This window comes from Calonectris borealis, chromosome 6 (assembly GCF_964195595.1).
Source record: "Calonectris borealis chromosome 6, bCalBor7.hap1.2, whole genome shotgun sequence".
NCBI classification, from domain to species: domain Eukaryota; kingdom Metazoa; phylum Chordata; class Aves; order Procellariiformes; family Procellariidae; genus Calonectris; species Calonectris borealis.
In genome coordinates, this window is record NC_134317.1 from 8,066,886 (window position 1) to 8,094,636 (window position 27,751).

The window sequence follows — 27,751 nt, forward strand, 5'->3', positions numbered from 1 at the left end:
CACCCATTCAGTCACAGGTTAAGGTAATTAAATACTGTTCTTGCTATTGGAGAGGTTCCAGACCTTGGTCCCCAAAGATGTAACATTGCATTCTTACTAACTTAACAGGTTTCATTCATAAAAAAATTGAAGAATTAATCCAATTAAAATGTATTGGAGGAATCGCAATATATTTTCCTTAAATCCATTTAAACATCTGTGAAAATCAAATATGCTGAAGGAAAAGGATATTATATGAGAACGAAGTTGCCTTTCTTCTACTTTGAAATTTAATTAAAACAATCTGGTTGAAAAATCGTACATTTAAGTAGCTCAATGCTTGCATGTAGATATTTAAATAAAAAAGGTCAATAGAAGTCTTGCGAACCTGAGGACAATAAATATTGTTAAAGCTATTTTATCTAGGTCCTCTTTTCCTCTTACACGAGAACCTGATATTCCCAGGGCCTAAACCTGTGAGCTGCTGCCTACTTCAGGTTCTGATGTCCAGTAGTCTTTTATGGAATATATTTGGAGAAGCAATATAGTAAAGATCCAAATGCTAGGAAAACTTGCACAAACCACTTTTTGTTTTGGTTTGGTTTTTGACACTGTAAAGGAGGACCAAGCCGCCTTTGTAGTCCAACAGAGGCGGTATCAGCAGGAACTGCTGATGTTCAACATCCTTCAGGTTCAGTCTGTGACATAAGGACAGTTACGGACACAGCTACAAAAACAAGTTCTGTCTAACACTATTTTTCCTGGAGCGTTCTAAGACTGAACAGAAGAACGGTGGCACCACACATAGCCAGCAAACGATCTCATGAGAATGGAGACTTTAAGTGCTCATCAGCGTTATTCTGACTAGTACAAAATCCTTTCAGGAGGAGGATGCCTGTGCATTCACTGGATAATCATGAAAACCCATTTCAATCAATAGTCTATAAAGTAAACCATCTTTCCATTCCCATAGCAGGACTCAAACTAGATAGAAAATTAACATTTCAACATTTAAAGTATCCAACCTTACTTTTAGGTAGTATTTTTTAAGGAATAGAACATTAAACCATACTGTTGCTAAACACTAGTATTTATTGTGACGCACAAAGTATTACCCACACAAATACATTATTTCTGCCATATTAAACCATATTGTTCAAATTGTTCCTGATGAATCAATTGCCAGTGGTGTAGGAGGCAGCTAAAAAGTACAAGTCCCCACATAGACATTTTTCATCCTATCACAACATTTACAAAGCGTCAGTGCATATACTTACAGTGCTGAGCTGAAGTGTGGTATGCTGCAATGTCAATCAGCGGATAAAGGCAAATGTCGCCTTTTATTGGGCATCAACAAAATTCTGTTTAAATTCTGTTTTAAGATTCTTTCAAACTCTGTTTATTGGGCATAACAAAGACTGAAATGTAATGGATACAAGTCATAATTTTCTCAGTTCTTTCTTCCTGGGAATCAAGTCCTAATAACATGACATTAATTATCATTCAGAGATTCTTATTACAACTGCAAAAGACGAAATCATTCCTTTTTTATGAAAGCAGGGATTTCAGAATTATTTAAAGACAACCTAAATCCTCAAATGCACAGAAATACCTATGCATACTCATTTCTAGTACCCTTGCTTTTGTTTTGGAAATAACAGTAGACTGTAATATACTTGTCAAATTTATTTTTCATCTGTATAATTATACATGCAAATAGAAGTATCCCTATGGATTCAGCATTATTTCCAAAGTTTGGTCTCTTTAATATCTTCATAATTATTCAAATTGTTTTCTGCTAAGACCCAAAAATTCCAGAGCATTGCCAGCCTTGAGTTTATCCTGTAAAAACAAAACACATATTTATGTTTGTGTGTGCTTAACTCCAATTTTACTCACATGCTTTTACTTGTGCTTTAAAATGCACTGCTGCAAAGGGCCTCTTCCAGTCTTTGCAGAAATCAGTGAACCACACTGATTTTTCGGTGTTTTATTTCAGGTCTAAAACCAGAGGCTTAAAAAGGAGGGGAAAAAACCCCCGAATGTGAAGACCATACCTTCAGTTTATTGTCAAAATCTTCCATTGAATCAATCAATTTTCCAGGTTCCAGTTCCCCAAGTGGAAAAGGGTAATCTGTCCCCAAAATAACTTTGTCCTGGTAATAAAAAAACATGTTGTACATTTTGTAGTAACATTAAACAACATAGTTGCATGTGCTTTCTGCAATTTATGATATATGAAATTACATGTATATATTGGACTGATTCATTACGAAAGTGAATATGAGGATAATCTTTGGGTTCCAACTTTCATTAGGAAAAAAACAAAGCTGGAAAACAATGACTTGAGTTTATTGGGTGAATTTAAGTTTGAAAAAAAGTACAGGTTATTTATTGTTTTTGTGGTGTCTGACTAGTGTTTGGTGTATTTTTATTCTGGTACACAGAAAGTTCAAAATGCAAATCCCAGGCCCATGGGAATGAGTGTATATTGCTTAGGTGAATACAAATGGTAATTTCCTACTCAGATTGATTTTCTGTACTATGGTGTTGGTTTGAAATGTAACAGAAAGGCATCTATTGTTCTCCTATACCACTCTCTTACACTACCGATTCTGCAAGTAGTTTGCCTAAAATGCAATGATTAATCTTGGTTAAGTGTTGCCATAATTAAGTGGCCAATAAAGGGTACAGAGAATTCTTCCTTCTGTTTCTTCACTTACTTTTTGGTTCTTTTTCATGTTCATTGCATGCTGTTGTGGTTTAACCCGGCAGGCGGCCAAACACCACACAGCCTTTCGCTCGCTCCCCCCCACAGGGGGATGGGGGAGAGAATTGGGGAAAAAAAGTAAAATTCGTGGATTGAGATGAAGACAGTTTAATAGAACAGAAAAGGAAGGAAAATAATAATAATAATAATGATGATGATAGAATATACAAAATAAGTGATGCACAATGCAATTGCTCACCATCCGCCGACCGGTGCCCAGCCCGTCCCCGAGCAGCGATCGCTGCTCCCCGGCCAACTCCCCCCAGCTTATATACTGAGCATGACGTCATATGGTATGGAATACCCCGTTGGCCAGTTTGGGTCAGCTGTCCTGGCTATGCTCCCTCCCAGCTTCTTGTGCACCTGGCAGAGCATGGGAAGCTGAAAAGTCCTTGACTAGCGTAAACACTACTTAGCAACAACCAAAACATCAGTGTGTTATCAACATTATTCTCCTACTAAATCCAAAACACAGCACTATACCAGCTACTAAGAAGAAAATTAACTCTATCGCAGCCGAAACCAGGACACACGCCCTGCACTGTTGTGTGCAGTCCAAAAAAAGTATGAGAGTTTTTGACACATTTCTTTAATAATCTCAGGAAGTTCTCCATCAAACTCAGAAAAGATGCTTGGATTTGGATTCTTGAATTTTAAATTCTTGACTATATACACACACATAGACATACACAGACACACACAAACTTGAAATTATATATATATGTGAGAAGAATGTGTAATAAAAAATACAAAGCAATCAAAATTATCTTTTGTGTGATACTTTAAAAGCTGTAATAATTGCAATGTGATAATACTTAAAGCATGGTACAATGTAGAATTACTACAAACATTAAAAAAAAAAAGTATTTTATTTAATTTAATTTAACCAGTATTCGGCTTCAGATAACAAAACCAAAATCTCATTTACAAAGTTTAGTATCTTTTTGGAAGTCTATAATTTTTTTTAAATGTCATTGTCTTTAACTGGAATTGGATATTAGCTGTGCATTTGAAACGTATCTGAGAATATGAGTGACATGATATGATTTGTTTCTGAAAGTAAGTCAGTGAAAAGAAAATTCAATAAAAATCTGTATGCATCATTCCTGTTATCAGAGATGAAAAGAAATAGGCAGATCCTCAATAGGTCTACATTGTTATAGGTTCATTTTCACACTGGAATGATATTTCCCCATTTTATCTACCTTGAATAGTGCATACTGCTAACTCTTTCAATTTTATCAAAAGTCTATTTTCCTTTAAGCTTCATCTCCTGGAGACATGAATATTTGAAAACCACAGTTTTCATTAAAAATATATGTTTTTAAATGTCTCATGAATTTGAAATCAAGCTCATGAATTTGGCGCACTTGTTATAATATTTGAACTCAGTTACCAATACTGAAATAGGGTGAAAAAAACACATTTCAGTTATTTTATGAAATTATTAGTTTTTCTTATTTGCCAAATGCTTTTTTTTTTTGCCTCCAGTAGATGTCACCCGAGAGTCTCTGAAAGAACCTACACAAAACGTTACACAAAATCCAAACAGAAGATACACATTCTATTGTTCTGTCCTATATTGTTGTGTTATAATTTATTACAGAAGTCTTTCCATAAGATTAGAATAGGAGAGTTTATACTCCTCTCTACACTAAATCAAGTTCTAGGTGTAGATTAAAGAAAATATATTTGGATGTGTGTATGTTTAAGCAGCTAAATACATTCTTTTATTTATAATATTCAATCTGATACTAAGACATTTTCTTCAGATATGAAAAACAAATGTATGCCATATATAAAAAAACCCCAACCAATAAACATACTAGCTTTATATGAGAAAATGGATTTCTAAGTAAAGGGGAAGGAAACCCAATATTTGCCCAGCTGTTTATTTGTCAAAGTTAAGTAAGCCAGGAAGGTTTGTACATTCTTGTTTACATCTCCTATATACCAAAGCAGAAAGAAATCCCACCTCCTCATTGGAATAACATCTATCTTATTTCAATGATATTTTTCTTTTCCTCTAACTTAAAGTGTTTCACAGCTAATCATGCGATCTATTAATTAGCAGTAAAATTAAGAGCTGTAAATTAATAATAAAAATTTAGAAGCAGCATTATTGCTCTGCTACTAGTGATATTAGGCTATTAATTTATACTCTTTGAGCTTCAGTTTTGTACCCATCTATAAAATGGGGATTGCAATACCTGTCTTTAGCAACCAGCCTCAGAGAAGTCCTATGAAGGCTCTGCAGATAAATAATACTCCTAGCGTAAGAGATGTATTATAATATTATTCCAAAGGATATCAACAAAGTCAGTTTTCCCTAGAGGACTTACAGTTTGATACCTTAATTATTGCATCTCTCCTTTTAGAAAGGTACATATGGCTAATGATTAACCTCAGTGAACCCTTCTACTCAACAGAACTTTTTTCACAGTAATAGGGACCTGAATCTTAAAATGAATCTCAAAGAGCATCAAGCATGAGTTTGTCCTCTTATATTAGTGAAAAATTGTATTTGCCTTGAATCTCACCTTCTTTTCTACTATCAGGACACATCTCAAAAAAAGGCCAGATTGCTATAGCCCGTTCAGCTCCAACTTCTGGCCAGAGAATGTTTTACCTTTGTGTGATGGCTCTTGAGGAATCACCATGGGGAAGTTTTTGCAGAGATACACTGAATCATTTAATCCCCTGTCAACCCAGTTCTTCACTTTTTATAGCCAGCATCTTTAGGGATTTTGTGTTTATTTATATTCACTTCAAGCTACCTCATCATGGGGGGCGCGAAGGACTGCAGCAATTTTGCAGTCTTACAAAATTCTTTCTCAGAAATGTATATTTCTGCTTCCTTTAACTGGGATAGGCTCCAATTAACCTGTACCCAAAACTAAGAAGGGATGAAGTTAAATGTACGTGACTCATCACAGCTGTCACTGGATTTTAATATTCATAAGCTCAAAGCCCGCACATTACACTCTGATGCCAGGTAATGGCTGTTCCCTAAGGACCTGAAGCCATGTCTAAGCAGATCTTCACACACGCTGATGCCCTTCCTGACAGCTCTTAGCTATACTCTAGGGAGCTGTCCTATTTCAAACCTTCAGCTCATAAAGTTACAGTGTCATCCTCAAGACCCCATCGCACTGTTTTTAGCCCAGCATTTATTCATCTTATATTTGTTATTCTGCCAATACATGGTTGCACTGAAAACACTGAGGTATTTGGCATTTTTTTAAGCATTTGACTCTTGGAATGGTATTATGTAAGAATATCAACTTTCATCAGAAAAAAGAGGGAACTTTTTAATCTTCATGGTTATAAAGTAAAGCTTGAAAATGCAATGTGAATGTTTTTTTCAAGGATAAGATGCCTTAGGCTATGAAAAATAGAAAGAAAATGTACTTTTTTTCCAAGTTCTCTGGAGCGTTAAAAGCATTTAAGTTTTTGGGATCTGACTCATGACTTTTCAGTACTGTGGTTCTACCTGATGTCACATTGCTTGAGCTCAAAATACTCAGAGGAGAGTTAAAGAAGACACCAACACCCTATGTAGTCCACTGGTCAAATTCATTGCATTAGGAAACTTAATTTCAGAAGTGTGTTGACAAAATAAATGAGACATGAGAGAGGCTATTGCTGAGTGACTTTTAGATTATCGAATTAGAATCCGTAACCTCTCTCTCCTTAAACAACTAAATTTCAGTTGCAAAGACTAGTCATGATTAAGGGCCAGAGCCTATGTGTTGCTTCTTAGAAAGAAAGGTAGAAAAGTTACAGTTTAAGTGTGGTGCAAAGACAGCAGCTTTCCCACAACGGCCATAGCTTAGAGCAGCCTTGAGATGCAAAGCTAACTTGTTACTCTAAAGCAGAACTGCTACAAGACTTGCACTCTACACAAGTTAAAACAGAAAAAACATTGTCAGCAATAGATTAACCATCCTGTTGTACTTTCTGTCCTGCTTTGCTCTTGACATCTATAGTTCAGCTTAAAACCAGACTCAGCCCAGAAAAAAGAATCTGTGAGTCTCAGCCATGCTGAGTCACGCAGGTTCTAATTTACTGAGGTCTTTCTAACAATGGCAAAACATGTCTCCCAACATTTTAAAATGGAAAAAAAAGAAACAAGCAAGTGATCTTATCTCCTTGGCAATAAAAAAAGGAATCTGACCACTTAAACATGGCAATTTAAAATTCGAGAGCTAGACTCATCCCTGCTATACTATAACTGCATGTAGAACGAGAATACACTTAGGATGACATGGTCCAGATTTGGGGAGACTTCTCAGAAAAGGAGATAACTGAACGCAAGTGCTGAACTGTTACTGCCTTTGGATACCTTGTAAAATGGAAGTGCACATCGCATCCGGTAAAATTTTTAAATCTATTGTAAAAACTACTTAAAGCCACTTGATTACGGTAAGCTACAGTTAGATTCAAAAGGTAATGCAGAGTGAAAAGTCCTGGGCTGTTGACCATGATATATTTACTATTTAGAGGCTGGTAACAGAAATTAACAGATATCAATATTAGGCTGCAGGCCTGGTATTTTGTTAGTAACCCATCCGGTGCCTAAAACTTCATCCCTGGCACAGAGATCTCTCCATCAGTGTTCACTAGGACTAGGACTGCCAAAAAAAATGCTATAACATGTCCATATGTACGGAAAGAACTTAGCAAATGCCACCCGAGTTGATAGCCACTGATGTTATAAGAACTTTCCAATACTAACAGCTTATTAGCAGATCTTTTGACAAGTAAATGGACCTGGGTTTTATCTTACTTGTTTCTAGCGGAACTAGGCTGCATGGTAGTTTCTTTGCACATTTTATGGGGTTCCTGTCATAAATCTATTTTTGGTTCATGGTGGGTTTAAGAAAGAGGTATTCTCTCTCCTCTCCTTAGAGCTGTAGTGTTATTGTATGTGTACATATACACTTTACAAAAACTTTCTATAGTATTGTTTCAAGCTGCAGTTGTGCTTCACATTGTTGAATTTTTCATGAATCTTCAAATGCAAAGTTTTCCTAAAAGGCACATGTACTGTAGGGGAGCTGCAGGCAGAAGTCCAGTCTCAAAGCTACAGATTTCCTGTGCAGCACAGACTGAAAACCCATGGATTTCAAAGGGCTGAGACCTGGGCTCAGAGTACCACAATAAAGAAAGAAATAGTTCTGCATTATTATTTTTGGCTGGCCTAGGCAAGACACTTCTGTATCAGTTCTAGTACATATTTATTGCAGTAACCTGTTCAGACTGTTAGAGATGATAATGGGAAGTCAACAGTATCTTTTCTGTAGAGAGAAAGAAAACATTCGGCCTAACTGTTCTTGTGAACTTTGGTCATACAAGAGGCCCTGATGACAGCAACAGCCCCATACGTGAGAAAGTACTATGTGAGCCTAGAAATTAATGTACAGGAAACAGGAAACAGTTGTCGAGACAAGAAAGTCAATGTCAGAGCTTGCATTTCTGTTTTTGAGATCTGGTAGGTATCTGCCTGCTAGCTGCAGAAACTCCACGAGCTCCAGAGGTCAAGACACAAATACAGGTCTCTTGTTGATTTGTAGTGATCCATTGGAAGTTGGCGTGAGTGATGCCATCTTCAACCCCTTCCTGAGCATTTACTAATGAGAAGGAATTATTTGAATGTTTTTTGATTTTTCTGTCCCATGCTGTACCCAATTTAAACAGATTGCTAAACTACAAAGATTTCTTTACTCTCCACTCTAACAATTAAAATCTTTTTGCAAACCCATGATGTTTAATGTGCTCTCCAGGATCCTCACAAAAACTTTATTCATTATTGACTTTTTTCTGCCTATAACTTCCCAAGTGGAAATACAATTTTATTTCTTTGAGTATACACTTGAATTTGAAAATTAAGCCATTTGAAAACAAGGCTCCAAATGAAGCAGTCTTTGCTTGCAGTCCCATCCTGAACAACCTCATACAAGAAACTAGCCTCACTGAACTAAGGTTCACAGTGCATGATTTCCTGGATTAAAACCACCATTTCAATAACTCCATATAGTAAAAACATTATCAACATGGCAGAAGCCCATCAGTTTGTAATAGCTCAAGTTCTGATTTTACTGGAAGATTATGCTGTCTTCTTCCTGCTTTCTTCTTATTTTGTCCTTTTGCTATTTCATAGAGAATTAAATAAAGAATGACTCACCTGCTTCTGGAAGCATTAAAACTCACCTCTCCTATTACACTTGTTAGCAGCCTTAGTGCACCACGATCATGGACAAGAGAGTCTGTGTAAAATGAACCAAGATATTTTCTTGGATCCACCTTATTATCCACGGCACACAAATCAGGGCGCATATTGAATCCATGGGAGATTCGCCCAACTGTGTATGGAAAAGATCCACCTGCAAGAAGAAATTTTTAGTAACAGAAGCTAAAAATATGCAGGAGGTAAAAAAGCCACATTATCAACAGAGATCCATAAGTTTTACTGTCAACTATTTAGAAAGAAAGTGCTCTGCACCAGCAATTTTTTATTCCTTTCCCTTCATTAGCTTCTTTCTCTGTTTTCCCCACCTCTTCACTACTGTGATGCCCAAATTCCTCCTGCTGCTTCCTTGTCCCTTTTCCCAAACAATCTCCTGTCTCCCCTTCCTCCTCGTTTCCCCTAAAGGCTATTATTACACTGGCTGAAACAGGCTAGAGAGTGTTCACACAAGCAGCCGATCTGGCAGATTATCTTCTTTGGGGTAATAGTACTCAGCTGGTGACCCTATTAGGGTTAATGTGGTAACCCTATTAGCTGGCATACCAGAAAATACAATTGTACCACGCTCAACTAAAGAACAAGTGTTTCACATGGTATATTACTTACCTCCGTGTGCAAAGCAAACTTTCAGCTTAGGAAATTTTTCAAAAATGCCTCCCATAATCATGGAGCAAATGGCTATGGTTGTTTCTGCTGGCATGCCTAAGAACAAAAAAAGCTTTATTGTATGAGAGTTTTATTTTTTATTTTCCTATGAGTTTTGAATGTTATCTCCATTTTCTTCAATTAGCCTTGAGCCTAGTGAAAAAATAATAGTTACAGAGCAACTGCCAAAGGTTACGCACTATTTCTGTTAGAGGAACGTGGAGCTGAAAATTAATTAACTGAAATGAGGACACAGGACTGGAAGCTAAGATCTTCTGAATTCTAAGCCCAGTTTTTATCCTACACCACTAGGACAGTTGACAGACAAGTTGGGTATGTCCTGAACTGCACAGCACAGGCTTGATTCCCCAGTTATCCTACCTCAAAGGCAAGTCTGGAATACGCCAGGTTCTCTTCCCACCTATGCTTCTTTTGTGTGGAAGCTGGGGCAGATATGTTGGTGGATATTCCAACACAGATTTGGGGTTTAGTTGTGACATGGTGCCAATTCCTACAGTTTAGAAATAACCTCTCTCTCTCTTTGCCACTGGGTAACTTGGATGCCCAGTGTTAGGAACATAACAGCAATTCAAGTTCCTGTATCGGGCCTCAGTTTCTGAGCACACCTAACATTTTTAGAATATCATGCCATTTGGGCGCCTAACTTCAGAAATCCAGCTTGAAATTAGGAACTGAGTTCCCCTCATCTATGGGGGAAACAATACCCATCAGCTCCAAAGGCTGTCTTTCATTTCTGTTTTACCATATGCTCAGATGCAAAGCCTTATTAGTAGGAAAATTTTTACACTTTGTTAAGCAAATGCAGTAATTTTAGTCTCTTTTTAATTCTGTGTTGAGCCTGCTCTGATCAAGACTAATTGATATTGTTTTAAGATAATGCACTGGTGACTGGGACACTAAGATTTTCCAGTGTATATTGCAGAACATATATTATACGTACATTGAGTATGTTTTTCAGAACACCTCTATTGGAGGCAGTGCAAAACCATGCAAAACAAAACAATGCAAAACAGAGTAAGGAAGGGTGGAATCAGGCCTAAACATTTCTAGGTAGCAGTATAACCTAACTCCTGTTATTCGATGTTTTTCTGATTTACCTAGCAGATGGGGGAAAAAACAGGAACTAGATAATTCCCTACATCTATTGGGAGCTTTCAAAGTACATGTTGTTTCAGCTATAGTTGATGTGAATTTAGATTTATTTCCTCTCTGATCAACCTATTTCTAGGAAATAATCCAAGAAATTCTAGGAAGTAATGTTTGGTTTTGCCTACTCCTTCATTTACTCACTTTATTTTTGAGGAGCTCATTTCAGAGACAATTCACTTTTCCCTAGTCACCTGCTTTTTGTATTTAGGACAAAAGAGAATACTAGATTCTGTTGCTAGTTTGAATAATTTTAATTTTAGGTATTTAAAAGTTAGACAAACTAAACAAGCTTAAAAACAAATGACTGCTGAATTTACACAACAGATTTAATCGTAGTACTTGATTTAAAAAAAAACCAGATTTATAGAAAAATCATGTAGTTTTTTTCTGTACTAGTACCTTTGCAACAATCTTCTGGGCATAATCCAGTGGCAGTTCATAAATGTAAATTAAGCAAAGTAAATATATACTCGCCTATTAGCCAGGGAAACCAATATTTGGACATCCTTCCATCTATCTGCATGTCCCAGGGATGCACAAAGAGACAGCAATTTAATTGTTCAGCGGCCTGCAGCAAAAAGAAGAAATCTAAATCTTGACTAATCATACCAAAAGGCATCTTAGTTCTTAGTTGTGCTTTAAAGATTACCTGCAAAATCGTACTGAGCATTAGTACTAGTAATGAAAATAGAAGTAAGAACTATAAGCAATAGTTGGTTATATTTACTCCTCTGGGCCGTATCCTGAAGTCCTCACTCAGTTTCATAGTTCTTTTTGAGACTACAGGATTGGAAACACTGATGGTAATATCTTCTTAGTAAGCCAAGTGTTCTGCAGATTAATACGGTACAAAAATGCTTTTTTAGCTGTGTTTGTCAGCCACCCTGCAGAATAAAACTCAGTTCAAACTAGTATTCTTTTGGTTTCATTACACATACGAGGATGAATTCTCATAATGTTTTATAGAATCATTTTAGGATGGTTTTGCAGAATTGTTCCAGCTGCATTCAGGAATTTTCATTGCTGTTGCACTACATTTGTCCCCTTTGGCCCTCTGCCTGGCTTAAAAGAAAGTTAAAACTATTCCTAATCCACCCTAAGAGTTCGAAATCTAGCTGTATTCCGATCAATAATCCATCTCCACTCAAGTATATTAATTTTTCCAAAACTACTGACATCTTTGGAAAGGAAAACAGAAGAACAATATAGGATGGTAATTCTGACTGAGTAATTTAACTATGTACTTAAATTTAAATATATAGTCATCAGAATCATTCATATGCTTAACCAGGATTTAACAGCTTCATTTTGTCAGATGTATTTCTGGACCTTCTCTCGTTGCTAAGGAGATTATCATGCATTTGAAAAATTTGGGTTTATTTACCCATACATGCATAAATAAAGCTGCAACTTTTGGATTGTAGGGAGTAATTGCCATCTACATTTGTAAACTAAAAATAGCAATTCAATAACTGGCTTGGTAGATTGATAAAGTTCATTATCAAATATGGTTTAATTTCACGATCTTTATTATCCAGGGATGTTTCTAAAAGCGATAGAGGTTACTTCCTATGTGTTAAACATAAGCTGAAGAATGTATAGTATAAGAGAGAGATCCCAGTACAAGCGAGGGATCTCAGCACAAGAGAGACATAGAGCTAGTGGAGAGTCCAAAGATGACGAAGGGACTGGAGCACCCCTCCTATAAGGAAACGCTGAGAGAACTGGGACTGTTTAGCCCCAAGAAGAGAAGGTTCAGCAGGGATCTCATCAATGTATATAAATACCTGAAGGGAGGGTGTAAAGAAGATGGAGCCAGGCTCCTTTCTGTGGTGCCTTGTGACAGGACCAGAGGCAATGGGCACAAACTGAAACACAGGAAGTTCCCTCTGAACATCAGGAAACACTTTTTTACTGTGAGGCTGACTGAGCACTGGCACAGATTGCCCAGAAAAGTTGTGGAGTTTCCATCCTTGGAGATATTCAAAAGCCATCTATCTGGGCATGGTCCTGGGCATCTGGTTCTAGGTGGCTCTGCTTGAGCAGGGGGCTGGACCAGATGATTTCCAGAGGTCCCTTCCAACCTCAGCCATGCTGTGATTCTGTGAATGTGTGCATCTCCAAGAGTGGAAGTTGATAACTGACTGTATATGACCATAAAAACAAATAGTCCAGATGCTGCACTAACAGAATTGTTGAATAAATTAAGCATTCTGAAAAATAACCTCTATGGATCAATTTCAAGCTGACAGCTATAATAACCTGTGAAACAGATAAAGAATGTACATTATTAAACCTCATAATTTAGACAAATGACTATCCTCATCTGGACCTCAGGCTATTTAAGAAATGCAATCTATAAATTCATTTTATAATCAATACATTCAGCTTGGAACTTTCGGTCCCATTTGCATAATTCCGTATGGTACTTCGGCTCTGTAGGTATCTCTGAAAATCTCAGGGAGTTTTATTGACTATCTCAATAGGATTGGATACATTAACTTGAACCCAAAAGCAAACAGTGCAGAAATGCTTTATTTGATACTGCAATTGTCCTCACAAACCAAGAAGGCAACTCTACAGTGAGAACTCATATCATAAAAAGATTTTGTTATTCATTATTATAAAGTATGTTTCAGAATGTTTTATATTGTATTATTGTCATTATATCCTATCATAAATTATCATATATAATTAAAGCTGAATCTCTCTGATCATTAAGCAGATTAGAAGGCTCAACTGTTTTCATGTATCTATAAATTTAGTTGATGACCGAGTACGTCCCAAGGTATTTTTAGACAGAATTCCGTATCACAGAATTCCCCAAAATAAGGAAAGAAACATCTACTCACAGCATAAATATCGTACAGTTCTGGTGCATTCAAGTCCCATTCATTGACATGAGATCCTATTTGTACTCCAGGAAATCCAAGTTCATTCACGCAGCGATGCATTTCCTTCACAGCCAAGTCTGGAGCTTGCAAAGGTAATGTACCCAAGCCGATAAACCTCTTGGGGTACTTTTTTACTGTAGCAGCTAAGTCGTTATTTAATATCTGGGCTAGATCTAAAGTATCCTGAGGTTTGGCCTGGTAAGATATTAAGCAGAATAGTACATTAAAATATAGTTCTCAAATGTTATCACCTTTGGAAGATATTGGATAAATGTCACTGCAAACAATTCAGAAACAGGGTTTGAACCTAAAATTTACTTTACAGATCTGAATAGCTGGAAACCAGTAGGGCTAAATTCTGCCTCGCTTTAAAACCTCTGGGTGCAGTTCTGCTTCTTGTCTTGAATATTTTATCAACTGCTGTTGCCTTCACTGCTCAGGATGAGTGTAATAAAGCCCAGGTGGCTGAAGCACTTAAGTATCTGGTCTTTTGTGTCAACCAGTCCTCTGTTTTTGTTTATCCCAATGCAAAAAGATTAGCATATAATTTTTAAACATAGGAATGTTTAAAATATTTACTCTCCTATTATTGGAGTTGAAGAGATAAAAACAAGAAATGTGAGATGCTGGAGCATAAGAATTCTACAGAGAAAACTTGAGCAAACCTCTCTAACATTTAGAAGGAGATAACAGTCATAATTCTAATAAGGGAACTGCAATATCCGTACAATCAGTTTCTCATTTTTCCTCCTAATACATATTTAAAGGAAAATATTCCCATAAATACCAGAATAAAATTTTAAAGATATGTCACCCAACAAGAAATTCTGAAGATCAGTGGTACTACTTATATGTGGGCTTAACACAACGATTTTTAATGTAGCATATGTTTACATATAACAACTCGACATGTACCCGTAGCTAAATAGTCAAATGGAGAATGTATTTAGAACAGCATTTTGCTATGATTTATCTTCCCAGACTGTTTTTATTTCTTTGATGCATTCAAGATCACCATGCAGGGAACATATTAATTTAAATTTGCTACTGAATTTTAAGATTCAAAGCATTCTAGGTCAACGAGTCCCACGCCACATTTAAAAGAAAGTGGGACAAGACCACAAATGTATCTTTTACTACTTTTCTTCATGAGAAAATACTGATTGATGCCTAGCTTTCATGGCATCTGTACATATATGTCTGCCTGCTAACCATGGATTCATGCTATGTAAATTCTCTCTCCCTGTTTCCAGCTACCCCCATAAGGTCCCCAGAAGAAATTCTGTTGTCTCATTCTTTCTTACTGCGTGTACTCCAGAGTGGAGCTTTGCCAGGACACCCTGCTGGCTCTTCTGATACCTGGACTATTTTTTTGTCTTTTGTTTTTCACAGCAGAACAATTCCCCATTTACTTTAGTGCTCTAGTGACTACTTCAATCACCTAATTTATAGGAGGATGCATTTATTTTTAAAAAATTTTGTAACATATGAATTACAAAATATGCTAGTAGGAACCTACCCAGTAGCTGAACATTACAGGGACTGTGGAAAGGACTTGGACTGTGACTCCTGAGTAAGAAAAAACAGTTGTTAATGTTTCCTTTTTTTTTGGTAAAATGTTAAAAATAAGAAAGCATTTTGGTTGCAAAGGTAGAAGGTAAAAGCTTTAATGGTAAGAAAGACTGATTTAACAGTGACATGCATAGAATCTTTTTTTTGCTAATTAAGGATCATGGTAATAAATCTTGTAGTGTATCAGTTTATTAGGATTGGAATATTTTTGCTAAGTAGGAAGAAAAATAACACTTTCATACTATACCATATTATTTGTGACACTAAGTATTTTGATTTTAGAACTTCGGTATGCACGTGTACAATTAATTAAAATAGCAATTTAATGTTACTCTCACATAAATGAATGTGACGTTAAGCCAACAGAATACATTGTATTTTAAGTATCTTAAGTTTACTTTGGGGTCACGTTTATCATATATATTTAATAAATAAATGTGTAAATTAGCTGAAAGATAAACAACATTATGTTAACAATGGTTGTTAAACAATATTTTCCTAAGTGTTCCCCAAAGCTATATTGTATTAGGTTTCATTCATCCTGTGTCTGGACTACTGAGGTTGTAAGTATAAGAAAATCTGTCTGTTTTTAGAAATAACTTTGATGCTAGCAATAAAGAGAATTAAGTCTACGTTGTTTGGTTTCTGTTCAGACACAAATCTATACCGTAACTTTGTGTGTGACAGGTTACAGGAATGAACACAACAAACCTAGCAGATTAATAACAGAAGAAACAATAAACAATAATTAGGACTTCACTAAATAGTTACATGCAAAACTGTATTTTTTTTTAATTTTAGGTCTGATTGTAATATTTATACACATATTTTGTCATGCTTTAAAAAATTTAACTTGGTAGTTAATAATGAGACTACTAATGCAAAAGATGGCAGAAAAACCCTACGAGAATTTCTTCTAAGACAATGACCTTGCCAAAGCATTCAAATGTTTAACATGTGAACATCCATCTCAGTATTTTAAGTAGGAAACAAGAGGGGAAGCTGACTCAGGCATCTCTCTTACAAGATCTGATTAATATTATGTACAGCAGCAGTGGTTTGGGCTTAAGGATTAGGTCTACAAAATTGCATATATACCAAAGTACAGCCTAAGCTGTATTATCCACCAGTATGATACTGGACACTTGATTAGTATGCTTGAGAACATTCACCATGTTTTCCACAGTAAGCATTGTATCTGGTTTCAATTCATTTTTACACTTCTGAGCAAATTTAACATAAATCTTAAAGGCAGATTTCCAAGCTGAACATTCCTAGACACTAGCTTTAGGAAGAAGAAGAATCAGCACAGAAAAACCTCTACTTTATACCCTCTTCAGAGGGTTTTACAAAGGATAAAATAGTAAGAAAAGGCAGTTAGGATTAACTGAAAGATATTCTCCAATAAAATTGTGATGATTTGTGTCATAGAATGTTATGTTAATTACATTTGCAGCTTGTTTTATTGAATTACCTTGATGATAGCTTTTTTTAATTGATTTTTTTTTACACAGGTTTGTATACCAAATAGACCTGGGACATATGATTATGAGAACTAATTTAGTGTCTTTGGTACATTGGCTACCGTCTCTTATTACTGGCAAGATTTCTTGGGCATTGCACAAAGCCTTTTAGCAACCAAGCTGTAAGTTTTCTCTCTGAGTTAATAATACCTTACAATGACTGATACTAGTTTTGTTCAGCTGGGAGACTCCTTGCATCTTTGTTCCAAAATTATGCCATGTTTGGAGGTTAAATTTTTGGGTATGATCTATCTTGGCCTGTGTTACAGAAAACGGTCTTTGAACTAAGTAGCTACAGCTTTGTAAACCGAAAAAGAGTAAATGCAGCCCATAGTCTTTATCATTAGGTGAACAGTAAGAATGAAAAACAGTAAGACCTATATTTTATATGTAATTGGCTGATGCCTGTATCTCTGGAGTGCTGTAATAAATGGGGACATTTTTATGGTACAAGTCACCAGATGGTGCTGTAACACACAGTTTTAGATTTTTTTTTTTTAACCAAGTGAGCACTGTTTAGTTTGTCGAGAAATAGCGTGGTGTTGGCTTTATGATACATTTTCTTTTCTGGAGAGCTGTTGCAAAAATTTGAAAAAAATTGCTCCTGTGTTTTCTCTTTGTCTACAGCAAATAGATGGGGCAGAATTGTTTTGTAGAAACTTGCCATTAGTGTTGAGGGAAATATCTGAAAGGGAAAGATGCCCAAAGACTATTTATGATCCACACGGTGGTTGAATGACATGGTAATCCCCAAAATCCCTGAGCTAACTTAGGGAATGATTACAATCTAGTCAAGGCAGCATATTTCAGAGAGGTTGCAAAGACATTCTAGCATTCCTATTAAATGTCTAATAGTTGGAGTTTGAAATACTGCTTCTCCAGGGTGAAAACGAGGTACTTGAAAATTATCTAAGTTGTCTTTACATAAATTGCCCACCAGCCCTTGAGTTCCTAAATCGGCGTACGTTATGTGTTGCAATAAACCTCCATAAGGAGAATGACCCAAAGTATCTCCTAACACGCTATCCCTTGAGAGAAGGAAACAATAATCATAAAGATGCTACTTGTAAAATATCTGCTGTTTGAAGTAATTCAGATGTTTATTCCTTATGAAAATTCAGAGAAGATACTCAAGTTGCATCTACTGAGAAACTGATGTAGGGAATTATGCAGGCCTCAATCTAAGAAAAAATAATCTTCAGTAACAATATTTCTCTCACAAAAGTAATTTGGAATTAGAGTGTTAATAAGATCTAACAAAGATAATCCACCAGACTAAAAGTTCCTTCTCTCATTCTCAGTTTCCCATCTTACAAACCTTATTTAGTGGCATGTCAGTAACTTGATGGAAAACAAATTTGCAAATTTGGCATCTGGTTAAGTTTCTTTCTAAATCAGGAAAACTCTCTTTTCTGAGAATGTAATTGTATCAGTTTTCTAGGCTCAGAGTCCTCTAGCAAAAATACAGAATGAAGTTGCAACATTAAAAAGAAAAAAATATTAGAAAAGGAAACAAACATACAAAAAATCCTATGAGTAAGCAAAATCTTTTTAACATTTGGAACAAAAATGAAAAGGCTTCCTCTTTTACGTAAATCACTTCTATACCTGGAATGTATGTTGCCTTTTCAAGTCCACAGTCAGTCATCCTTACTTATGTCAGTTAGTTTCTTACTGTGTTAACAATCACACCAAAATCAGTGAGCCCATGTGGGGAATAAATTGCTACTGAAAATGAGGAAAGTTATGGGAACACGTCCTGTTTGAGTCTGAATATAAAGCATATCAGTTTTCACTGACTTTCAACAGATTTAAACTAATGAATCAGTATGCTAAACCTTTTAATTTTGATATTGTTATTGAGCACTTTCAGATGCTAATTAACAGAGAAGTTGCTATTATTCTAAATGAGACATAATGATTTCAATTCCTTTATGGAGGTACCTGATAGGTCCATCTCTTTAATCCGTACTTCTGGATCCCAGCAGTTCTCGTGAATAACTCTAAAAACCTTTCCATCCTTCATCATCTTTGCCTGTCCCTGTGAAATGACATTTTCATATATTATAAATGTGACAAAGTAGTACATGCTAATTTATCGTCGCTTGAGTATATTGTGCTCTCTACAGAAATTCAGTGACAGAATTTTTTTCTTTTATTTTTATTCAGTGGGTATTTTTAATCTAAGACTATTTTAAAATAGTCATTAATAAAACATTAATTTATAGTTCAGATTTAATTCTTTACAATAAAAAAATCCCCTTTCTTTTGCAATGTATATCACACTACATTTGTTTGGAAAAGAGATCAGGTACCTTAATCCAAGTTTATCCTCAAACCAAATTTTGACCTCAAAACAATACTCTAATTAAATCTGTGCTAAATTTTCCCCTTGGGTATGTGTGTATTCTTTTAAAGTCAATAGCATCATGATGATTCCAGTAACTACAGAAATAATTGTGCAACTCTGTTAATTTCAGTCCAGTTGTTTCATATCACCAGTGATACTGAGACAAAAGGAGACCTATTATGTTGTCTTCAGATTACATTTTCTCCTTGGGAAAAAAAGAGTTATTGAAGATTTTGTATTTGGGGAAAAAAAACCCAAACAAAACCTAAACGCAGTATAAAACCATTACCTGAATTAGTGTAATACCTTCTGCATATGCCACCAATTCCCAAACCTACAAAGTTCAAAATATTATCAAGGTAATGAAATTTAATACTGTTCCTTTAACTATGAACATGGAAACTTCCCTTTTAAAGTTAATTTTTGGTTGATTTGTCAATTGTCCAAAGAGGTTGAGTAGGCACAGTGTTATCACATTAAGCAAAGTAAATTGTCTGTTACAGTTGTAGGTATCCACATGCTTCTATGGACTTGTACAGACAGACAAAACAGTCTTTCTGTTGGCTTACACTTGCACAAATTGATGAGATATAATTCACCAATACTTGCAAGACTTGAGTATTTCTTGGTTGCTTGAAGTTATTATAGGGATAAATGGAAATGGATGAAAGTCAGAAGATCCACATGTCCCTGAGTATTTGGGATAGGTAAGGGTGGTCATGCAGCAGATGTATTGGACAGAGAACACACTGCATCTGCAGTTGAAAATTGAAAACCACATGAGAAAACACAGCAGCTATTCCTTCACCTTCACCGTAAACAGAAGCTAAGCGCAGGGCAGTCTTCTGACCCTTCTGGAAAGGGAATTCTGTCTCTCCAAAGGCCACTTTATTTTTCCTCACAAAACCAGTTTATTTAGGATCCTGTCTATTTTTCTAAATAAAAAAATCTGTTAAATCAGAATATTCCCTACTAGTATGCTAAAACAGAAATAACTAATAAAATTTCACTCCTTCTTGCAGAGCTGGGTTTCTGTCCCCTCCTTCTGAGAAGTCAGACTGTTCTTAACCTTGAATTTGCTATTAACTTCATACATCATTCACAAATATACTGCCCTAATGAATATTTTAAAGCTCTCTTCAACAAATCTAACTGTGCTGCCTTGGCAAACTGTCAAGTTACTTGTTAGCTGTATCACAGGTTGTGAAAATCACTTGAAATATTACAGTTAGTAATAACAACTACATAGTCCTGATCCTCTGCTAAAATACTTCAGGTTCTTGTAAAATTGATTTTCCAACCTGACAGAAAGGTTTACTCTAGCCATACACTCCGATACATTAAAAAAAGATCAGCGCATTGCTGCAGATTGCCTAATAAACAGAAAAGTATTTGGGGTGTGAATAGAGAAGATGACAGAGTAGAACTGAGCATTGCATCGCATACAAATAGATCGTATGGACTTTACTGGATTACTGGTGACAATCACTTCCTCAGACATAGCTAAGGCATAGCAGCTGATCTGCTCATATGTATTTTCTTCTGCTAATACTGGAAACAATATAAGATAGATCAACTATCTTTGACAGTGCTCATACCTAAATGCTGAAATAAATAGTTGTTCTCTGAATGCTGCAACAGTGTTTGCAATATAGGAAAGGTTTCTAATAAGCCATGTGCTGTTCTCATTGAAGAATTAGTTGAACAGTTTGCTATTTTCATTTGCCTTAACTGATTCTTTGTGAACACACTACAGGTCAAGGCTAAGCTCACAGCATTTTATGTTGGCAACAACGAACTTGATTATGCAGGAAAGCAAAACATGATCATCTGAATAGATTCATGCGTGTGTATGTAAGGATGGAAAGATCTGGCCTAGCAACACTGTGACTGGAAAATGAGTCATACTCTATAGTCTCTAGACACTGCCACTAACCTGCACCTGATATTTTTAAAATGAGAAATTACTCAGACACCTCAACTGGGAAACAATTTTCAGAGTTTTTTGCAGTAGTAAGAATGAAATATAGATCAGGAAAAAAATTTTCAGGTTTCAGAGCAATGGATGCAGTGCTGAAAATCTCATAAAAGACATGAGGTTTTTATTTGTAAGGTTAACACAATTTTCTAAGGCCACAGCTGAAGAATTCTATCATTCTATTCTATTTTATTCTATTTCTATTCTATTCTATCCCATTCTAAACATTATCTGATATTTAAGGCTTTAATTAATTTATGTGGAAATTAAGAGAGAGATATTCAAGAATTAAGTCCAGCAGGCTGATTTGGTTCAGCAAGCTACATTTAAAATTATCCAATCACTAAATTACTCAGTCACATCCCAAATTGCACTTCTTTAAAAATGCATGTAATTATTTTCTTTCAGTTTGACCCTGATGCTTCTTCACAGAATGATATGAGAAGCTTTTGCTTTTTTTTAATCTTAAGAGTTAACTTCCCCAGCTCCACATATCTGAACAGGGTTTTATTTTGCCCTGCACTTTTTTCATGCAACATTTTCAGACAGAAGTAGGCTAGACAGAATTCTCTGCAGAGTGTATAAGGCTATTATTGACTTGCCACAAAGTTCCTTTGCAAACTATTTTTAGCAAGGAATTTTAGCATCAGACCTGTAACAAACAGCTAAGCTGCTAAAAATGTCTCCAACAATTCTCCCCTTCCTGCACCTACCATGTATCTCAGAAGCTGTGCCATCCACACTTTGGTTCAGCAGGTGGCTTGTTCTCTCCTCCTATGCCTGCTTAGACTCAGATGTGAAATTTCAGCATAATGTTTGTTTGCTCCTCATTCTTGGTCCCAACCTTCATATTCAGTAGTCCTTTTTCATAAATGGTTGTTAGGCATTTGACAGCATAGCCTTGCATGTTATAGAATGACAACAGTGTGTATATCATTAGGTTGCAATAAATAGACACAGTGTTGTATCCATTTTATCAGCTTTTTTCAGTTAATATATGCATATATACAATCACAAAGAAGTATGATTTTCCCAAGTGACAAGGAGATGAGGGAATGTCTAGTTCCACTGAAATTGACAGGCATTATATATTTAAATACCTCGATTACCTGGAAGATGCAAGTCTTGCTTCTCTAAAGACAATAAAAGTTGAATGTCTAGAGAGAATGAATGAATTAGCCAAGTCAAAAAAGAAACAAGAAGATTGCGTACTATTTTCTGTATAAGGTCACCCAGATAAGGAGAGGCACTGTCACCCTGAAAATGCTAAATGCTAAATCTTTCTATCACTTATCACTCTAGTTTTCAGTATAGAATTCCTATATTGAGATCATGTCTGAATTTCAGAAGACGGAGACAGATAACACTGTGCATACAGCCTGCCATTACATAACATAGCTAGGTTTAGCCAGTTATTTGCACTATTCACATGCTGTAGGTGGGTTATGTGCTGACACTTTTTGTTGAGCTATTCATGCTCTTAACTTTGCATCTTTTGTCTTGCAGCCTACTATATCCAAATTGTTCCTTCTGCTCTTATCTACCCAACCTCTGTTGTTTTCGTATTTTTTCCTTAATTATCTGGCTAATACCTTGCATTGCTTTTATCCCTCCTGTATCTGTACAACTCACAACACTCCTGTGGTAGGCAATTAGAGATGAAGTTTTTCAAATTAGGACAGGTACCTATGAAATGAGGTGGAAAGTGAACTGAGGTCTCCCGAGACCTCTTTTCAATGCCATCTTTCTATTCTCCCTCCTTCCAGAGGCCAATGCCATTTGCAGCGACAGGGTCTCCAAAAGATTCCTAGGAGTGGGGAGCTGACAGATCACAGGAGGAAGCTGGCTTCCTGTGACAGTGTTTGAGATAGACAGGGATATCTAAATGCCAAAGTTACTATATGGTAACAGAGGTAACATCTTTAAAACTAGCTGGTACAGTTAACCTACATAGTAATGTACAAAGGGTATTATTTTGCCATATCAGCCTTACCTCTCTTAGGTCCTTGTGCCCTCCTGTAAAAAAAGCACTAATACTGGTAATTTTTTAATGCTCTTATCAAAAGAAAAACTGCAACATTTTGATCTTGCTTTCAGAAGTTTTACATTGTTATGTCACTGTGAATGTCATTGAAATTATTGCTGATTTGCTCTACTCTGAGTGAGATCAGAATCAAGCCTTTAAGAAACCAGTTCTGTGCCCATCAGAGTAAACACATGTATTCTGCTAACTTCAGTACCAGCAGGATGGATTCTGAATGCAGATGGACTGTTAGCTTAGACTCATGGCATCTGGAGACATGTTGTTCCAGTTGCACTAATGTAGCTCAGAAGTGCCTTTGTAAAGTTAATAGAGTGGATGGTGACAGAAAGATGAAGTAATATCAGACCCAGTCTGCCTTTTACTTGCCAATATACCTCAGACTCCTACTTTTCTACATAATGGTCCCCAAATCTATGAAAAACGGATACTGGTTCATAGAAGAGAATGTGAGTTTCACCTCTTAAGCAAAAAGTTCTGCTGAGGTATATTAGGATTTGGAGTGATACTACTTCGCAGAAGATAGACCTCTAGAGAAATCTGTATCAAAGACATAGCCAATTTTATTGCCACTTTGCTTTTTAATAGATTTACTGTGAGTTTGTATTTCTGATGACAACACAAGATCAGTTTAGAGCACCAAACAGCCCAAACCTTACAGTGATGATCCAGCTGTACCCATCCACCATATCCATATCTCTGTGAAAGAAAGAAGAAAAAGCCAGTGCTAGTTAGCATTTTGCAATAATAATAAAAATCTCAGTTCTTACAATCCAGCAGTACCTTATTCAGGAGAAACGCTTACGCATATGCTCAGCTTTGAGCCTACAAGTAGCCCCATTGACTTCAGCAGAAGTGCTGAAGTTTAACTGGACTGGACTAACGGTGTTTGTAGATCTGAACTTTTAGCTCCCAGTTCAATGACATTTTTAAGTAAGTCCTACAACTGATTTCAAAGTACTTAAAGTTGCTTACTATATTGGGGTTCTAACTGGAATGATTTTAACACAGAAAAAATTAAATCAAGCATTTGGCAATATGAAAATTGAGCTGACAATTTTCCAATCTGTGATCAGTTAATCATTAGCACAAAGATGTATTGATTCCACTTTTCAGCTTCCATGATTCAGCAGCAGGACTGAAGGTCAGTCTCTTGTCTATTAATATTTAAACAGCCAAGAGAAGCTAAAAAGGAGAAGCTTAGATATTCATAGATTCTTCCAGAGACATTCAGAATTGTTTATGCAAAAAACCCAAAACCTACAAAAGATGCTGATTTCCTTTTATATTCATAAATTCTCAGATTAGAAATAAATGAAATCTTTAAATATCATAATAGATGGGAAACAATGCTCAGAATTCCCATTTTTCTGTTACGAAACATTTCAAAGGAAACTGAGTAAAAGCAGGTATTTCTTTCACTGAAGTGTAAACAATTTGAATACAGTCCTGAATTTCCTGTGATAACAAATTATTACGTAAAGCCACTGTGAGCTTTCCCAAAGTAGGTGTGCAGAGCCGAGCCTCCTGACTTCAGCCAATCGGAGATGCTAATGACTGAGGCTATGTATGTTTTATTTAGCTATGTTTAGCTATGTATATTTTATTTAAATTTATAAATTTATAGGTTTTTTTATATATATATATATATAAAAATTTAAATGTAGGGAAATCTTTGTGAATGACACCTAATGAGAACTTTAAGTTTTCACTAGCTTCATGCTAATTGCAACTGTAAGTTGTGCAGAAAATGAGTACCTTAAAGGTTCTCAAGAAGCATTTAGGCAATAGAGAAACTCTCTGGTCTGTTTTTGAACTTATTTTCTTCTTTCTTCCCCTCAGTTATTAGTTGGATGTATTGACAGTCCTTATTTAATTTATTTCTATGAATTTTTATACTTATTATGGGTTCCTAAGCTCTTAAGTATCTTGACAATAGAATTTTCTCGTCATAGGTTCAAGGTTTAGTATTTATAAAGCTGGAAAAAACATGCACTATGTGTGCATGTTAGGATTGCCTCATTGGTTTTCCATGGATGGGATGTAGAGAACTATGTTAATGGCTTGAATTTTCAGAGGACTCTAGGGAATTCTGAGAGTTGTTTTCTATTCTGGGCCCATTAATAAACCATTGAATCACTCAATCTTTAGAACAGAGGAAACAAAAACTAGGAGGTGGAAATTAACTTTTAAAAATTTGATATTTGCCTCTTTATCAGTGTTTAAATAAATGCAACAGTGGCCTACAGGGTCTAACAGTAGTGAATTCAGCCTTGATGTACGTCCGTGAACATCAAGGGATTCTTGGGGTGATTTTATCTCAGTGAATTTATTGCCCTTTTAAAGTATATATAGACAAAAAAACCTTTTAAAATCATGTAAAATCAGAATGAAGGAATTTTATAGGTGTTTTTATAGGGATATTGCACAAACAAGGACAACAAAATCTGAAACAAGCAAGAGGAACCTGTCTTTGTAGTCTGATATTTAAACTCCTGTCCATTTAAAACAGACATAATTGTTCTAAAAAATATGTCATCTCACCTACATTATCCAGTGTATATGTGTTTTTCATTGAGGAGCTCTTATAATTACAAATAGGAAGTTCAAATAGATGTTTAAGAAGAACTTCCTAGGTAAACGAGGAAACAAACGTTCTTTCCAGGAGGTTTTATGCATAACGATGTTATTTTTCACTACTACTACTACTAATGAAGAAATAATCCTATGTATGTTCTTAATGCCAGGTTTTCTCACGACTGTTTTCTAATATGCTGTTTACATTTTCCAGCTGCTCTTTGGCTAATATTGAACTGATACTGAACTATCATGCTTAAAATTAGAGAAACACAGAGCTAATACATATGAAACACTTACCTGAGAATTTGCCATCATCAACCTCAAAATAATTAAGTGAAAGAAATGTACAGTGTAAAACAAAGTTTCAGTTAGTGTATCAGATGCCTAAGAGCATGGCTGAAATAATGGTAATCTTTTGTTGTCAAAGACAGGCACGTGTTCCATACTACTGTCAGTCACAGGGAATGTTCATTCAAACTACAACCAACACAGAATTGCAATACGGAAAGAAGCAACAATGCAGGTCTTCTCTTTTCTACTCTGATTTTTTATCATGAATGGGAACATTAAAGAGTTACAAAAAATAGCTGTCCTGGAAATCTGAACGCAATTTTTAATTGCAAATAATTTTATACATATGTGTGTATAAACTATATATAAATATCGTTCCGTGTGATCTTTTTCAGTACCCTTTGTAGCATTGGAGTTATGATCCATTATAAGTCAAAAAGTGATCAGACATCTTTATATTGAATTGTGATTTTAATTATTTAGGCAATAACTCTTAAACCTAATTCAGAACAAGATGACTACATGCCTTTTAATAACCTGAAATAAGAAAAGGATTTGATTTATTAAATGAAAACCTAAATGACACTTTCCATTCTCAAATACTTTTCACAGGATCATGAAAATTATTACTGACAAGAATAAATTTATGTCATTGAATAATAATAATAATAATAATAATAATAATAATAATAATAATAATAATAATAATAATTCAAAGATTCAAAGTCAAGACAAGTTGACTTATAGCTTCAGTGTTCTGACAACTGAGATTTTGTATTTTTAATACAATGTGCTACTTCTTTCCAGTAACTGAAAAAAATAACAGATATTAGTAAAATCATCATCATCATCAATTAACCATACTTAGAGTGAGCCCACTCCTATTGAAGTTAGTGACTTTCATGCCTGTGGGTATAAGATGTGAATGAATTTTGTCTTAGGTAACGTTAATCTTGTCTAATATTTACTTATTTCTCTTATTTAAAACAAAACTGAATACCATTTGGGAACATGACAGGTCTGGTTTTATCAAGAAAGTGGAATTTATGCCTCATCATTTGACAACTTTAGGTCTCACAAAAAACCAAGCAAAAATATAAGAATTGCTTCAGACTAAATAAAGAGTGGGTAACAGAGCCCAGTTTTCCATCCCTTTCTTACTGGGACTCTTGCTTTGCAAAGTAATGCAATACAAATACCTTAAAGCTGAAAAAAATCAGATTAGACAAAACCCTAAAGATATTTATAACAGAACCCTTCATTCTTTGTTCTTTCAAAAATTACATTGGTAGAAATGGTTGCTGTTAACATAAGGCACTGAATATCTAAACTCTTATTACCTTTTTTAGGTCAGGCCATTCCTTAGGTAGAATGTGGCTATGAATATCCACTTTCATTTTTGAAGTATCAAAGGAGAAATACTCTTTCAATGAAAATGTTTTCTGTGTTATTGCTACAGTCCTTCCTGTCCCTGGTTTAGCAGGTTATTAACTTTGTCTGCTGTTCAGATCCACCTGCTGTCTTATCAGGAGAGCTCGGTACAGTGGCCAACCAGGGAGCCTAAATCCCAGAGGAGTGGCTCTCTACATGAACAAAGGCTTCTAGCAGAAAGTCCCTGTTAATGCATAAACTACAGCTGACTGAGGGCAAAGGGAAAATGTGTATTTATATTGGCACTATGAAACGATTTATTTTACACAGAATGTAC

At 35.6% G+C, this 27,751-nt stretch overlaps 1 protein-coding gene across 2 annotated transcripts; it reads right to left on the reverse strand.

Annotated features, from left to right (window-relative positions):
* Positions 1-1,051: 1,051 nt before the first annotated feature.
* On the reverse strand, positions 1,052-27,521 carry ACMSD (aminocarboxymuconate semialdehyde decarboxylase). 2 transcript variants are annotated; one of them, XM_075152762.1, is made up of 10 exons: positions 27,384-27,521; positions 23,827-23,871; positions 18,748-18,844; positions 15,228-15,277; positions 13,667-13,903; positions 11,289-11,382; positions 9,606-9,701; positions 8,963-9,135; positions 2,037-2,135; positions 1,052-1,821 (listed from the first exon to the last, which is right to left on the reverse strand). In XM_075152762.1, exons 1-10 carry the CDS (start codon positions 27,438-27,440, stop codon positions 1,759-1,761), a joined length of 1,011 nt encoding a protein of 336 aa, XP_075008863.1. In that variant the 5' UTR covers positions 27,441-27,521; the 3' UTR covers positions 1,052-1,758. The 2 variants fall into 2 exon arrangements, with proteins under 2 accessions (XP_075008863.1, XP_075008864.1); XM_075152763.1 differs by lacking the exons at positions 23,827-23,871; positions 27,384-27,521 and adding an exon at positions 21,845-22,364.
* Positions 27,522-27,751: the final 230 nt, after the last annotated feature.